Below are 12,549 nucleotides of genomic sequence, written 5' to 3'. Positions count from 1 at the left end.
CATCCCTTTCCATCACCTCCTGGCTTGACTGGATCGGCGCCGAAGGGGAAGAAGAGCAGCGTCGACTGATCGCACAGGCGGTCGAAATGCTCGGCCTGTAAATTTGGCTGAATAAAAGTTTATTACTACTACTATACAATATTTCACAATGGTACTGCTTTAAGATATTTCGTTACCTTAGCAAGTTTGTCACTACCGCTGATTTATATAACTTCGCATCAAACGCATGTGAATTAAAATGTTTGCTTGAAATCTTCCAACTACAACTAACCTTACTTCACTTGAAATAAATGTCAGCGAGTACATGGCAATTATTTTTCACCTAAACTATAGTAGTTTAATTTCAAAACAATTTATTTTGAAAGCAATTTAATGGGACGGTGGTAGGAGGTGGGTTGCTTAGCATGAGACCTTTTTATACGCTGGGTTGTCTGTCTCGCTTTTCACTTATTTATTAAACAGGAGTTACTGCTCTGCGGCTGACGAGCTGGCGGGTTGTCATCTAATTACAAAAACGTCGATAAGAAGTCTACACGCGATGGCAGAAATACCGGTGTGAAGCGTTTACTGTGTTCGTAAATGCAGTACGCTTTTCGCAGTGCCAGATAACTGGACAGGTGTACGGCAGTAATATCTCTGGTAGCGAATTTTTTTTTGTGACGCATGGTGTATACGTAGATGGCATGATAGGGCAGTGACTTTTTCATATTCCATTGTGGGCTGTCGTGAAGCATTCCTATACGACGTACTCACTAGCGCACGATCTTCTTACAATTTTTAATCTCCTAGAGAATCTGTGCAGCCCAGAAATATTTCAGATGAACTGCATCGTTCCAGGAAACGTTTAGAATTACGACATCGTCGCTATTCCCACTATTATCGCTATTGCCACACTATTGCCAGCAGGCAATAGCTACTATCACCTGCTAATCAGTAACAGTAAAGGAATAAGAGACGGCCCCGCCGTGGTGGTCTAGTGGCTAAGGTACTCGGCTGCTGCCCCGCAGGTCGCGGGATCAAATCCCGGCTGCGGCGGCTGCATTTCCGATGGAGGCGAAAATGTTGTAGGCCCGTGTGCTCAGATTTGGGTGCACGTTAAAGAACCCCAGATGGTCGAAATTTCCGGAGCCCTTCACTATAGCGTCTCTCATATTTATATGGTGGTTTTGGGACGTTAAACCCCACATATCAATCAAATGAATAAGAGACGTAAAGAAGGTGAGGTATATATAGTACCTAAGTAAAATAAAGTTGCGGTTGCGTATAAAAAATTACAACTAAAAAGTACGGAAACACGATACAGGCTGAACCCCTTATAGCTGTTGCGACGAATTTTCATGTGTCGTCAAATTGCTGAACACAAAGTTCGGTGTGCTAAAGTATATCCTGAAACGGGTTTTGCTGTGTTCATTAGAGGCTTGGTGTGGCCTTCACGATCACATACTCCTTTCTTTGGAAAGACTAGCACCTCTACGTGCAACAAATGCGGCAGTGAAGAAACAATAGCTTACGTTCTGTGTGACTCTATCTGTTTCAAGGCGCCAAGACAAGAGCTTCCGAAGCTTTATAGATAGACTAGATGATCGGCCTTTGTCGGAACAAAATATTCTGGGTCATTGGCTGAGTCCATCCTAAGCACAGAAAGCTTTAAAAGCTTTATTGCGTTTCTTTGCCGAAAGCTGGCCTTACTGACAGCCATTAGTGTCATATCCTCTTTATTTTGCTTCTTCTCTTTCGTTATCTTTTGTCTTCTCTGTGTCTTTTTGGAACAACTTTTTTTAGGGGGGAAGTTTCTTAAGGCGTGGGCTGAGCGTCCCGTCGTAATCGCATGTAGACACCTCTCGTTAGTTCTTGAACCGGCCGTAGAGGGTGGTACTTGTATACCTATAATGAAATGCCTATACGTTGAAAAATGCTAATGGCACGATACTATAGGAGGTACTCCTAGTATCATAAATAATAAAAAATCACAGCATATCCATGGAGTGAATGATGATGAGTGGGGCGAAGCGTCCATCAGTGCATCCGCGCTTCCGTCCTCCCGTTCTCTCTTGCTTCCGTTCATCCACGCTTCCGTCCATCTGTGCGTCCATTTGTGTGTACGTCTATGCGTCCGTTTTTCCATCCTCTCGTCTATCTGTCCGTCCGTCCGTGCGTCCATCTGTCCCTAAGTTTGTGCATTCGTCCATGCATCCATCCGTTCATCCGAGCATCCGCCCATACATCTTTCAGCCCGTCTGTCCATGCGTCCGTCCGTCCTCTCGTGCGTCCATCTGTGCATCCTTCAGTCCCTGCGTTCATCCATGCGTCCATCCGCCCGTGCGTTCGTCCATGTTTCCATCCGTTCATTGCGTCCGTCCATGCGTCCGTCCTTTCGGCTGTCCGCCCGTCCGCTTCGCCCCACTCATCATCATTCATCCCGTGGATATGCTGTGATTTTTATTATCTTTTATTCCCCTTTGCCCAGCAAAGAGTAGCCAGTTGGTCTAGGAAGTGGCTAACCTCCCCATTTTGTTCGCTTATTTCTTTCCTCCTCCTCCTTCGAGATGGCTTTTAAAAATATGCGTTTATTTACCTTGATCTGAATTTCGCTATTTTACTGAGTAGCAAGCAAGTATTTTAATACAGAATGCTATGAACAAGCTTCATATCTATGAAAATAATTTTGCTTTTTTCGCTGCTTGCTACGTGATGATTCTATTTAAATGGACATGTGGAATATTTTTGGTGGCCATTATAATTTCGTGGCAGGGTGACGCGATTGACTTGCTCACGTCCCTGCATGTACAATATAGAGAAAGAGATAGTCAAATAAAATGGAGATGGTGCTGCTGGCGGAATGTGCCCACGCAGACAAAATAAAGTGCAAGCATTGGTGGCAATAGCATCGCGTTAGACAGTCACAGGAAGCATAACAATACAGGAGATTGGGCGAGGTGTTGAAACCTAACGCGCGGGCTTGCTAACGTGAACTCACACACATACTCATTAGGTTTTACCAGTGTAAGTATTTTTTGAACTAATTGGCTTTCTAAAAAAACAATGAACTTTGGAAATTTCCCCTTTTCACTTATGTTAGATTGGCTTGAGCCCGTTATACCTCCTGGTGATACGAACTACCCCCTTCTTTTTGGTTATTTTCAGGTATACGAGGCAAAGAAAGCGCACACACACACACACACACACACACACACACACACACACACACACACACACACACACACACACACACACACACAAACGAGAGTGCGAGCAGCATTCCAATGTGTGATGATGCGCTGCATTGGTGAACAGAGACGAATGACACAAGAATGCAAAATAAAAACGGGCCTAGTGATACAACAGAGGGAAACGAACAGGAGGGCGAGGAAAGGCAGGGGTGTTAACCAGTATAGAGTGACTGGTATGCCACCCTGCACTGAAGACAGGGTAGAGGGAATTTGAAGAATGGAGAGAGGAAGAGAGAGGAGAGTCCACGCTCTTAAAGTCGCACGTCACAGTAAGCCTAACACTATAATAATTTAAGCGCCAGTCCCAGTGCGTTGCCTTCAAGAAGCTGAGGACTGCTTTCGTCACCTCTACTCGCGACGACCTCTCTGGACGACATTGCAGAATGATGTCCACCGTCACCGGTCTGCGACCTATGCGAGCTAGTGCCACTGCAAGTGATTGTCTCTGCGCCAATGATACAAGAACACAAAACGGCCAAGAACCTTGCTCAAGCTCTTGGTCCGTCTTGCGGTCTTGCGTCAATCATCTCTGTTCATCTAAGCAGCGCGCCAATCGTTACACTTCAGAGTGCCATACCAACCAGCCCAAGCGGAAGCATTTATAAAGGCGAACAGAAAAGGACCAAACTCTAAGCGCTATAACATCAAGCCGCCTTACACTCTGTGACAACATGCCTGCCTACAGAGGGAACCGACAAAGTCAGTAACAGTCTTTTATGTTGTAGACCTCAAGGTTGGCCGGCTCCCAGGCTGTCATGCAGGACAAAAGACAGCACGTATGAAAGAACGCTCTTCAACGGAACATAAAAAGAAGATGGATTCGTGGCCCCGAGCGAGCGGCAGCTCCTGAGAACCAAATAATGATGATAATGAACGGCCTGTTCTGAACTGGTGAAGACGACGCTACAACATTTAGCAAACGTGCTGGCAGATTAAAAAAATCATCTTCTTATCTAACAACGTTAACATGGTTGGGCTCTCATGCTTTCGCTAAACAATAAAGCTGTTTAAGCTAGAGCTATAGGCGCGGTGGCGTTCACAGACACTGCACCTTTCATGGGCGAGCCATGAACGCCACCATGCGTCACCTGGCAAGGTGTTGGAGGAAGGACGAAAAAAAAGAGAAGACAAGTGGAGAAGACGATGGGAAGAAATGAGTAAATCCAAATAATGTCGTGTGGTGAGGTGGAGTCCGAATACAGGCTGCTATACTCCGACCACGGTCCGGCGGCGAGAGTCGTAGCCATTCGAATATTTGGATATGCCAGCAGAACAAGAATGTATGAAACCATATGTTTCCGTTGTTATCTGGGAGAGAACGAGATAAAATGCAATGATAAAATAAGGAAAATTGATAAAGTATGAAATTGTGAAAGATTGAAAGAGAGAAATAGATAAAAGGAAACAGATGGAAAGAAGCGACATTGAATGCGAAGAAAGATAGAAAGATAGATAGAAAGGAAGAGGTGGAAAGCACACCATAAAAATGTGTGTATGTGATGCAGCAAGGCGTAGGCAAGGGAACTAAGGGCGAGGCGGATGGAAAGGGGCACAGCATAGCAAAATCACATATGCAGCGGTATAGTACCAACGGAGTGTGAAATGAAATGTTAGGATCAGAAAGAAAAAAAAGCCGCCAGCTTCGCCGTTTCCAGTCTTGGCATCAGCTGTGCGCAAAGTTGTCCAATTTTTTTGGTTCTTCTTCAATCAAGCTAATTATTATCGATTCCCATTTTTGGTGTTTGACTTCCCAAAACCATGATATGATAATGAGGGAGGTGAGAGTGGAGGTCTCCGGGAGCGAGTACCTGCTCGTATTGTTTTTAATGTTCACTTAAATCCAAGAACACGGGCCTACAGTGTTTAGCTTTCATCGCGATGTGGTTGCGTGACCTTCGGTTTTTGTTTTAGAAGATAGTGAATAGACAGAAGCAATGTATTCACTGATGTTTGTGTGGCTGTTTGCTTTTCATTCCGCAAAAATGATTGACGGTGCATAATAAGATAAAGAAATTCTTCTGCTGTTATTTGATGGTAACATAATTGGGCGACAGCCTGTGAAACGTTGCGGTGTGTGCATGTGTATGTGTGTTGGTGTGTGTCTCAATTCTCCTTTCTTTTACTCCTTTATTTTCCTCCCCATGTGTAAGGTAGCAAACTGGACATGCTTTACTGTAAACTACATCCAGAAAGCTCGATGTAGTTTATATTTAACGCTCTACCTCTCCAATATTCATTCACTCGTCGTGAATGTTGTCCTTGCGTGTGTTCTAGTGCTTCCCACTGGAGCAGTCATGGCATCTCATGTATCGGGACTTCGAGGACGACCCTTACTTAGGAGGCAAGAGCAAGTGCGTCAAAGGTACTCAGACGGGAGAATATGTCGGTGATTCTACCCTGGTGGTATTTGAGTACCCACCGGATGGCGTCATGTAAGTCACTACTAATGTTCTGTTTCAGAAACGCCTTTGGAGTTACACCACACTCACAAGAAACCTCATTAGTTACAGAGATCCTGCTAAAAGAGAATAATTGGGTGTTGATGGAGACACCTAGTTGATGCCTTTCATTTTAACGGCTCAAATTAGGAGGTGCCCTTAAGCATGGTTCATTCCGCAAGTGTACGACATCCCCAGCTATTAACGTCCATTAACATGACTATAAAGAAATAATGCTAGTGCCCTTTTTCAAGTACATCATCCAAAGTTATTTTATCCTCAATTTCGAACTAATTACTTTCGAACACAAACTGAAAACCCCAGAGAGGCACCGCTTAGTAACCCAAATATGACAACCGACAGCTTCCGTGACAAAACAAATGGATCGCCTCGCGGAATCAGCAGTTCTTTCCAATGCCTGGTCACATAAAGAGGAGGTTTTACAGATTGCTGGAATAGAAATTATTGCTCAGGAGTGAAGCCGTTCCAACCAAAAGATGGCGTCTGCGACCACCATCTGCTAGATGCAAGACAAATTGTCGGCGTACAGCGAAAAAAAGGCTAGTTTTATTCTCAATGTAAATTGTTCATTAAAAAAAGCAAATGAAAACAGTACACGCATTTCGAAAATGAGTACTAAAACACGAATTGATATATGTGCTTATAAGGTGTCACACAGGTCCCGTTAATTAGGGAGGCGAACACCGGGCTAATTCCAAGGGCCGAGATATCGGCCCCCCGAACCGCACCACGAAAGCGTGGACAATTGAGAAGTGGTCCTTTTTGGCGCGCCAGCGGACGCCGGCTGTGGCCCAAAGAACAAGTCAGAGCCGAGAGTTGATAACCAAAACAAAATTATATTCTCAAAAATGGCAGATCAAAAACAATACACAAGAATGCACACTCCACAATAGTTGAGTACAATAGGTCACCAAACAAACAACGTACTACACAGTACAATCAGCCACACTCGAAACAACGGACACAGACATCAATTCACTCTACAATGCAGTCGCATGCATTTAACAACCAAGACACTTAAAGACTAAAGAGATAGAAAACCTATTCAGTCCAAAGTCCTTGGAACAAAAGTCTGAATGATACTCTTCCGAGAATCACTCACTCCAAGTCCAGCGTTGTTGTCGTTCCGCTGCCCCCTGAAGTTTCTCTTCCAGGAAACCTCGCCGAAGTTTCTCTTCCCGGAAACCTCGCGTCCTCAAATGGCCACTCTCCAAGCTTCAAACTTCTTCGCCGGAAATACGTCGACTTCACACACGCAGCTGTTGCCACGCGCCTTCGCTCAATAGCGGTAAACACACACTCTTGCCGGTAGCTCGAGTCGTCACCCCGGAGGTGGAAATTATCTTCTTCTCCTGCTTTGTCTCTACAGACAAAACCTTCGCCGACTACACGGCGGTATACCCTACGCACTCTTGCGCTAACGTCCGTCTTCTCCTGATCTCTCGTCTCGGCTGCTCGGTTAAATACCTTCCGCGCGACATTACTGAAAGTTCTCGTCATTTCGTCGGCGCGATACGCAGCGAAGGCTGGGGAGAGGCGAGACGGTTCGACTGCCCTCCGCGTCGGATGACTCAACTCGGCGTGACCACGCCTCCTTTGTTCTAAAAATATCGCGGGCTTGCTGGGCCGCCGATGTGGGGTGAGGAGGTTCGTCGGCGAAGCCACGCTTCCGAGGGGAGAGCGCGCACCCCGGGGAGCCTTGGATGTTTGTTTTCTTTTTTTTTTCTTTTGACCTCGCGGCGTCTCTTTCGCGCGGTATCGCAAGAATTTGGCGGCGCGCCCATTTTTAGCGCTCGTTCTGTGACACTGCCCCCCACTTTAAGAATATTATCTCATAATATTCAAAACCACACAACGAGCGCGAACAGTCACCACACACTCTCACAGACTGTAACACAATCTGTCGCTCATGACACTTCACATTCACAATATATCACTCAATACGATTGGACATTACATTCAATCTCTCACACATGAAATATAACCGCAGGTACATGAGTACAACGCTTCATCACACATACCAAACAATACAAACGTACAAGGTTCTGTCTTTACAACAATGATACAACACTATACATCACATCACAGCACAGATACTTCGACACTTGTGACACAGGATAACACAACACTAACACAACATATGGCACTCAGCACTGCCGAACACATTCTGATTCGACTTCAGCACTTATTCTGTGTATTTCGCTTGCGTCCTTTCTTGCGGTGCTCGCTCGATTTCTTCTTGTTTTTCCTTGTTCTTTTTCGGCGAGCCTTTTCCAACGACGATATCTGAGGCGGCGTCTCAGCCATCGTTGTCACATCCGACACCGTTAACGGGTCATAACGTTCAACGGGTCCTGTCGGTTTATTTACCAGCTTGTTCATGTCACGGCATTGGGCCTGGCTGGCCGACTCCGTCATTTTTACACTCTCGGTCGGTTGGGGTCGTGCCGACGTACGTCCACCTGCGCACCCCGTGAACTCACTCAACTCGATCATCTTCTCATTCACTGTCTCTTGCGCCGCGCCTTCACCTTGGGCTCTAGTGAGATCCGTCACGGAATGCTCCTCCACTGTATCTCGCGGTCGCTGGGTTGGCGAAGGCTCTATCTGAGGGTCTTCTCCCAAACATTCCGGATCATTCGGTCCTCGCGCCCCGTCGATGTTTCCGATGACAAGGTCGTAAAGGGGGGTTGTCATATATAGAGCGGTAACCTTCCCGCTGAAGTACGGGGTTTCCACCTCAATCTCTGCTTCGGGAAGCATCCGAACTGTACGGTCAATTAAGCAAACCGGTTTCGTTTTGCCTGTTAACTGACTTTCCCGTACCAAATCTCTCCGCACGATAACAGTGGAGCTGCCGGTATCTCTTAACACCGTAATCTTTTTGTCCGCGACTTTTCCAGGCAGCGTTGGCATACCCTTTGAAACACCGGTTGGCTGTTTTGCCATTACCGCACCCACAATATGAATTTTCTCCCCACTTTTCAACTCTACGAATCCATCTGTGACGGCCTTATTATCGGATTTTGGTGCTGCTAGCACACAGGACACCTGGTGAGTTTGACTCGCTCCATTCCGACACGCGTCTGCTTTGTGCCTAGTCTGACCACACTTAAAACATTTTACTACCGTAGGGCTTGTAAAGTTAGTACGACAGTTGCTCGCGCGATGTCCCACTCGGTTACACAGAAAACATCGCGGAATACACTCCGGTGCCCGCTTCTTTTGTTCGGGTGCCGAATTTTTCGAATCTTCGAGACACTCCTTCTTGACCTTGGCCAAATTATTTCCACCTTGCGCTTCCAAGAATTGATCTGCCAATTCAAGCATTCCTTCAAGTGACTCAGCCTTCCTCTTTTTCAAGTACAGCGACAGGCTTGGGTGGCAACTAGTAAGAAATTGTTCTCTAATTAGGACCTCTCAAAGCTCATCGTACTCCTGCGCTGTCCCTGAAAGTTCAATCCATCTGTCGAAATAATGGCAAAGTCGGTCGGCATACTGCGTAGCCGTTTCCCCATCAGCTGGCTTTCCTGTCCGAAATCTGTCCCGGAATCCTTCCACAGTAAATCTAAATCGCTTCAGCAAAGCAGCTTTCACCTTTGCGTAGTTGGCTGCATCGGTCGGCGTCAGCCTGCCGTACACACTGAGCGCTTCACCACTCAAGCAAGGACTCAAAGCAGTTGCCCATTGATGTTCCGGCCAATTCTGGCTCCTCGCAATCGTCTCAAATCGGTGAAGGTACGCGTCAAGGTCGTCCTTCCTTTCATCAAACCCTACGAGCAGCTTGCTTGGGTTCAAGCGGAAGCCATGATCTTCCCGTTCGCTGCTTTCAACTCTAGCTTGGACGGGAGTTTCACTTCGCTGTTGCAAACGGAGCCGCTCGAGTTCCATCTCGTGCTGCCGCTGCCGTTCCCTTTCCTCTCTTTCTTCTTTCAGCTGTCGCTCCCTCGCTTCTCTTTCTTCTCTCGCCCTTTCGGCTGCCAACTTCTCTCTCTCCAGTTCTAACTTCAATTGCTGCTCCCTTTCTTCCTTCAGCTGTCGCTCCTTTGCTTCTCTTTCTTCTCTCGCCCTTTCAGCTGCCAACCTCTCTCGTTCCAACTCAGCTGCTTTTTCTTCCTTGGCTCTCTCAGCTGCCAACCTCTCTCGTTCCAACTCAGCTGATTTTTCTTCCCTGGCCCTTTCAGCTGCCTCTTTCTCCTTCTGGCTTACCCACTTCCGTAGTTCGGCGCCAGAAAGACCCATTTTCTCACCAAGAGCGACTAACTTTTCGAGATCCATTGTGTCTCGCAACTAAAAGCTCGCCGCGTGCAAAAAGTATCTGCCTAAATCAGTCTATCGGAACACTTCCCTGCACTCGTTAACGAGAACACTGAACAACCCACAAAATCGTTCCGATAGCACTATCAACAACTCGAGGCTCTTTCCCACTACTTTGGACACACTGTGCACCAAAAGGTCCTGTATCGCGGACGCCAGATTAATTGTCACACCGGTCCCGTTAATTAGGGAGGCGATCGCCGGCCTAATTCCAAGGGCCGAGATATCGGCCCCCCGAACCGCACCACGAAAGCGTGGACAATTGAGAAGTGGTCCTTTTTGGCGCGCCTGCGGACGCCGGCTGTGGCCCAAAGAACAAGTCAGAGCAGAGAGTTGATAACCAAAACAAAATTATATTCTCAAAAATGGCAGATTGAAAACAATACACAGGAATGCACACTCCACAATAGTTGAGTACAATAGGTCACCGAACAAACAACGTACTACACAGTACAATCAGCCACACTCGAAACAACGGACACAGACATCAATTCACACTACAATGCAGTCGCATGCATTTAACAACCAAGACACTTAAAGACTAAAGAGATAGAAAACCTATTCAGTCCAAAGTCCTTGGAACAAAAGTCTGAATGATACTCTTCCGAGAATCACTCACTCAAAGTCCAGCGTTGTTGTCGTTCCGCTGCCCCCTGAAGTTTCTCTTCAAGGAAACCTCGCCGAAGTTTCTCTTCCCGGAAACCTCGCGTCCTCAAATGGCCACTCTCCAAGCTTCAAACTTCTTCGCCGGAAATACGTCGGCTTCACACACGCAGCTGTTGCCACGCGCCTTCGCTCAATAGCGGTAAACACACACTCTTGCCGGTAACTCGAGTCGTCACCCCTCAGGTGGAAAGCATCTTCTTCTCCTGCTTTGTCTCTACAGAAAAAACCTTCGCCGACTACACGGCGGTATACCCTACGCGCTCTTGCGCTAACTTCCGTCTTCTCCTGATCTCTCGTCTCGGCTGCTCGGTTAAATACCTTCCGCGCGACATTACAGAAAGTTCTCGTCATTTCGTCGGCGCGATACGCAGCGAAGGCTGGGGAGAGGCGAGACGGTTCGACTGCCCTCCGCGTCGGATGACTCAACTCGGCGTGACCACGCCTCCTTCGTTCTAGAAATATCGCGGGCTTGCTGGGCCGCCGATGTGGGGTGAGGAGGTTCGTCGGCGAAGCCACGCTTCCGAGAGGAGAGCGCGCGCCCCGGGGAGCCTTGGATGTTTGTTTTCTTTTTTTTCTTTGACCTCGCGGCGTCTCTTTCGCGCGGTATCGCAAGAATTTGGCGGCGCGCCCATTTTTAGCGCTCGTTCTGTGACATAAGGTTGTAGAAGCTAAAGAAACAATAAAGTGGAGCTATTGGTTCAAATGTCAGAGAATGTTATTGCACGCGTACTAGAAAGTGCGCTTCCTCAGTACGGAGCAACAGGGAAACTTGAACACTTTCCTCTTTACTCTGAAGAAACGTGTGCGTCATTGTCTAAGGAAAGCCTTTTTACCCCTCGTTTGCAGCTGATCGTCGAGGTAATTTTATCGAATGAGGCGTATTTCTGGAATCCGCGATAGACGTCATTGTGGCTTGCGGCGTGCTTTTGCTAAACAACGTCACCGCCAAAGTACGTACAAGATCACTGCAAAGTGTAGTTTTGCGAACAGCTCACGTTAGATTTTATCACGGGTTGTGCGACAGCCAAAGAGGCGTTACACCATGTGCCTTTCGCCGCCGAGCACTCTAAATAGCATGTGGGGCCGCCTCCCTTATCATGCAGTTGAGGCAGTTGTCATTTGGAACGACTCTCTATTATGCTAACATCTCACTAGTAGGCAATGCCCTCTATCTTCTGAACCAGTCAAACCCACGCACTTCGTCAGGTACGTGATTTCTACGCCGTCATTTCCATTTTGTCGTGCTGAAATATTCTTTCTCCTCTTTGCTAAATGAGCTACTTCTTTCTATTCCGCTCATCTCCTGTGATGGAACATCTTTTAGACTGTAGGAACCCATTGATTCGACTGCTCTTTTTAAGTGAATAGCAGCTGTGTAAAACTGTAGCGGAATATCTGTTTGTAGTCTAATCTAATGAGTCGCCGTGAAATCAATTTTAGTGTAAGTATTGATTACATTATTAGTCTGAACTGGAAGTAATTTCCATTGTCGAAGAACTTCTGTGTTGTTTTAGTGTCCAGTGCTCTAGTGCACGTTGGTATGTCAGGGAGACGAAGGACTCTCCGGCTTGTGGGAATCTGTGAAAATTTGCTTTGAGCTGTTGTTGGTTTTCTTCCCAGAGGAAGGCTCCCACAATGGAGGTAAGGCGTCATGTTACACGGCAAGGTAGTAGGGCAATGTGGGCTACGTAGAAAAGCGCATGCCGGTATCTGGATGACTGTTGCTTTTGTCATTAATTGCAGTTTAAACTGTGTTGCTGTTGTTATGACGTATGTGTATCTCCTAATTACTTATTTCCAGGTCCTTTTTAAAACATCGCTTTGTTGAAAGTAAACGCCTAGCTCCTCAAAAGCTTGAACAATTTTGACGTCTCCTG

The 12,549-nt window shown here is 46.7% G+C and overlaps 1 protein-coding gene across 1 annotated transcript in view; it reads left to right on the top strand.

The window, feature by feature from the left end:
• Nucleotides 1-12,549, top strand: part of LOC142803478 (uncharacterized) — an 82,430-nt gene that overhangs the window by 11,606 nt on the left and 58,275 nt on the right. Inside the window, exon 2 of the mRNA XM_075888592.1 lies at nt 5,505-5,662. Within this exon, the coding sequence (XP_075744707.1) occupies nt 5,505-5,662 (158 nt within the window). The remainder of the gene's footprint in view (nt 1-5,504; nt 5,663-12,549) is intronic.

Source organism: Rhipicephalus microplus, chromosome 3 (assembly GCF_043290135.1).
Source record: "Rhipicephalus microplus isolate Deutch F79 chromosome 3, USDA_Rmic, whole genome shotgun sequence".
Classification (NCBI taxonomy): domain Eukaryota; kingdom Metazoa; phylum Arthropoda; class Arachnida; order Ixodida; family Ixodidae; genus Rhipicephalus; species Rhipicephalus microplus.
This window is presented reverse-complemented; position numbering and strand designations above follow the sequence as displayed.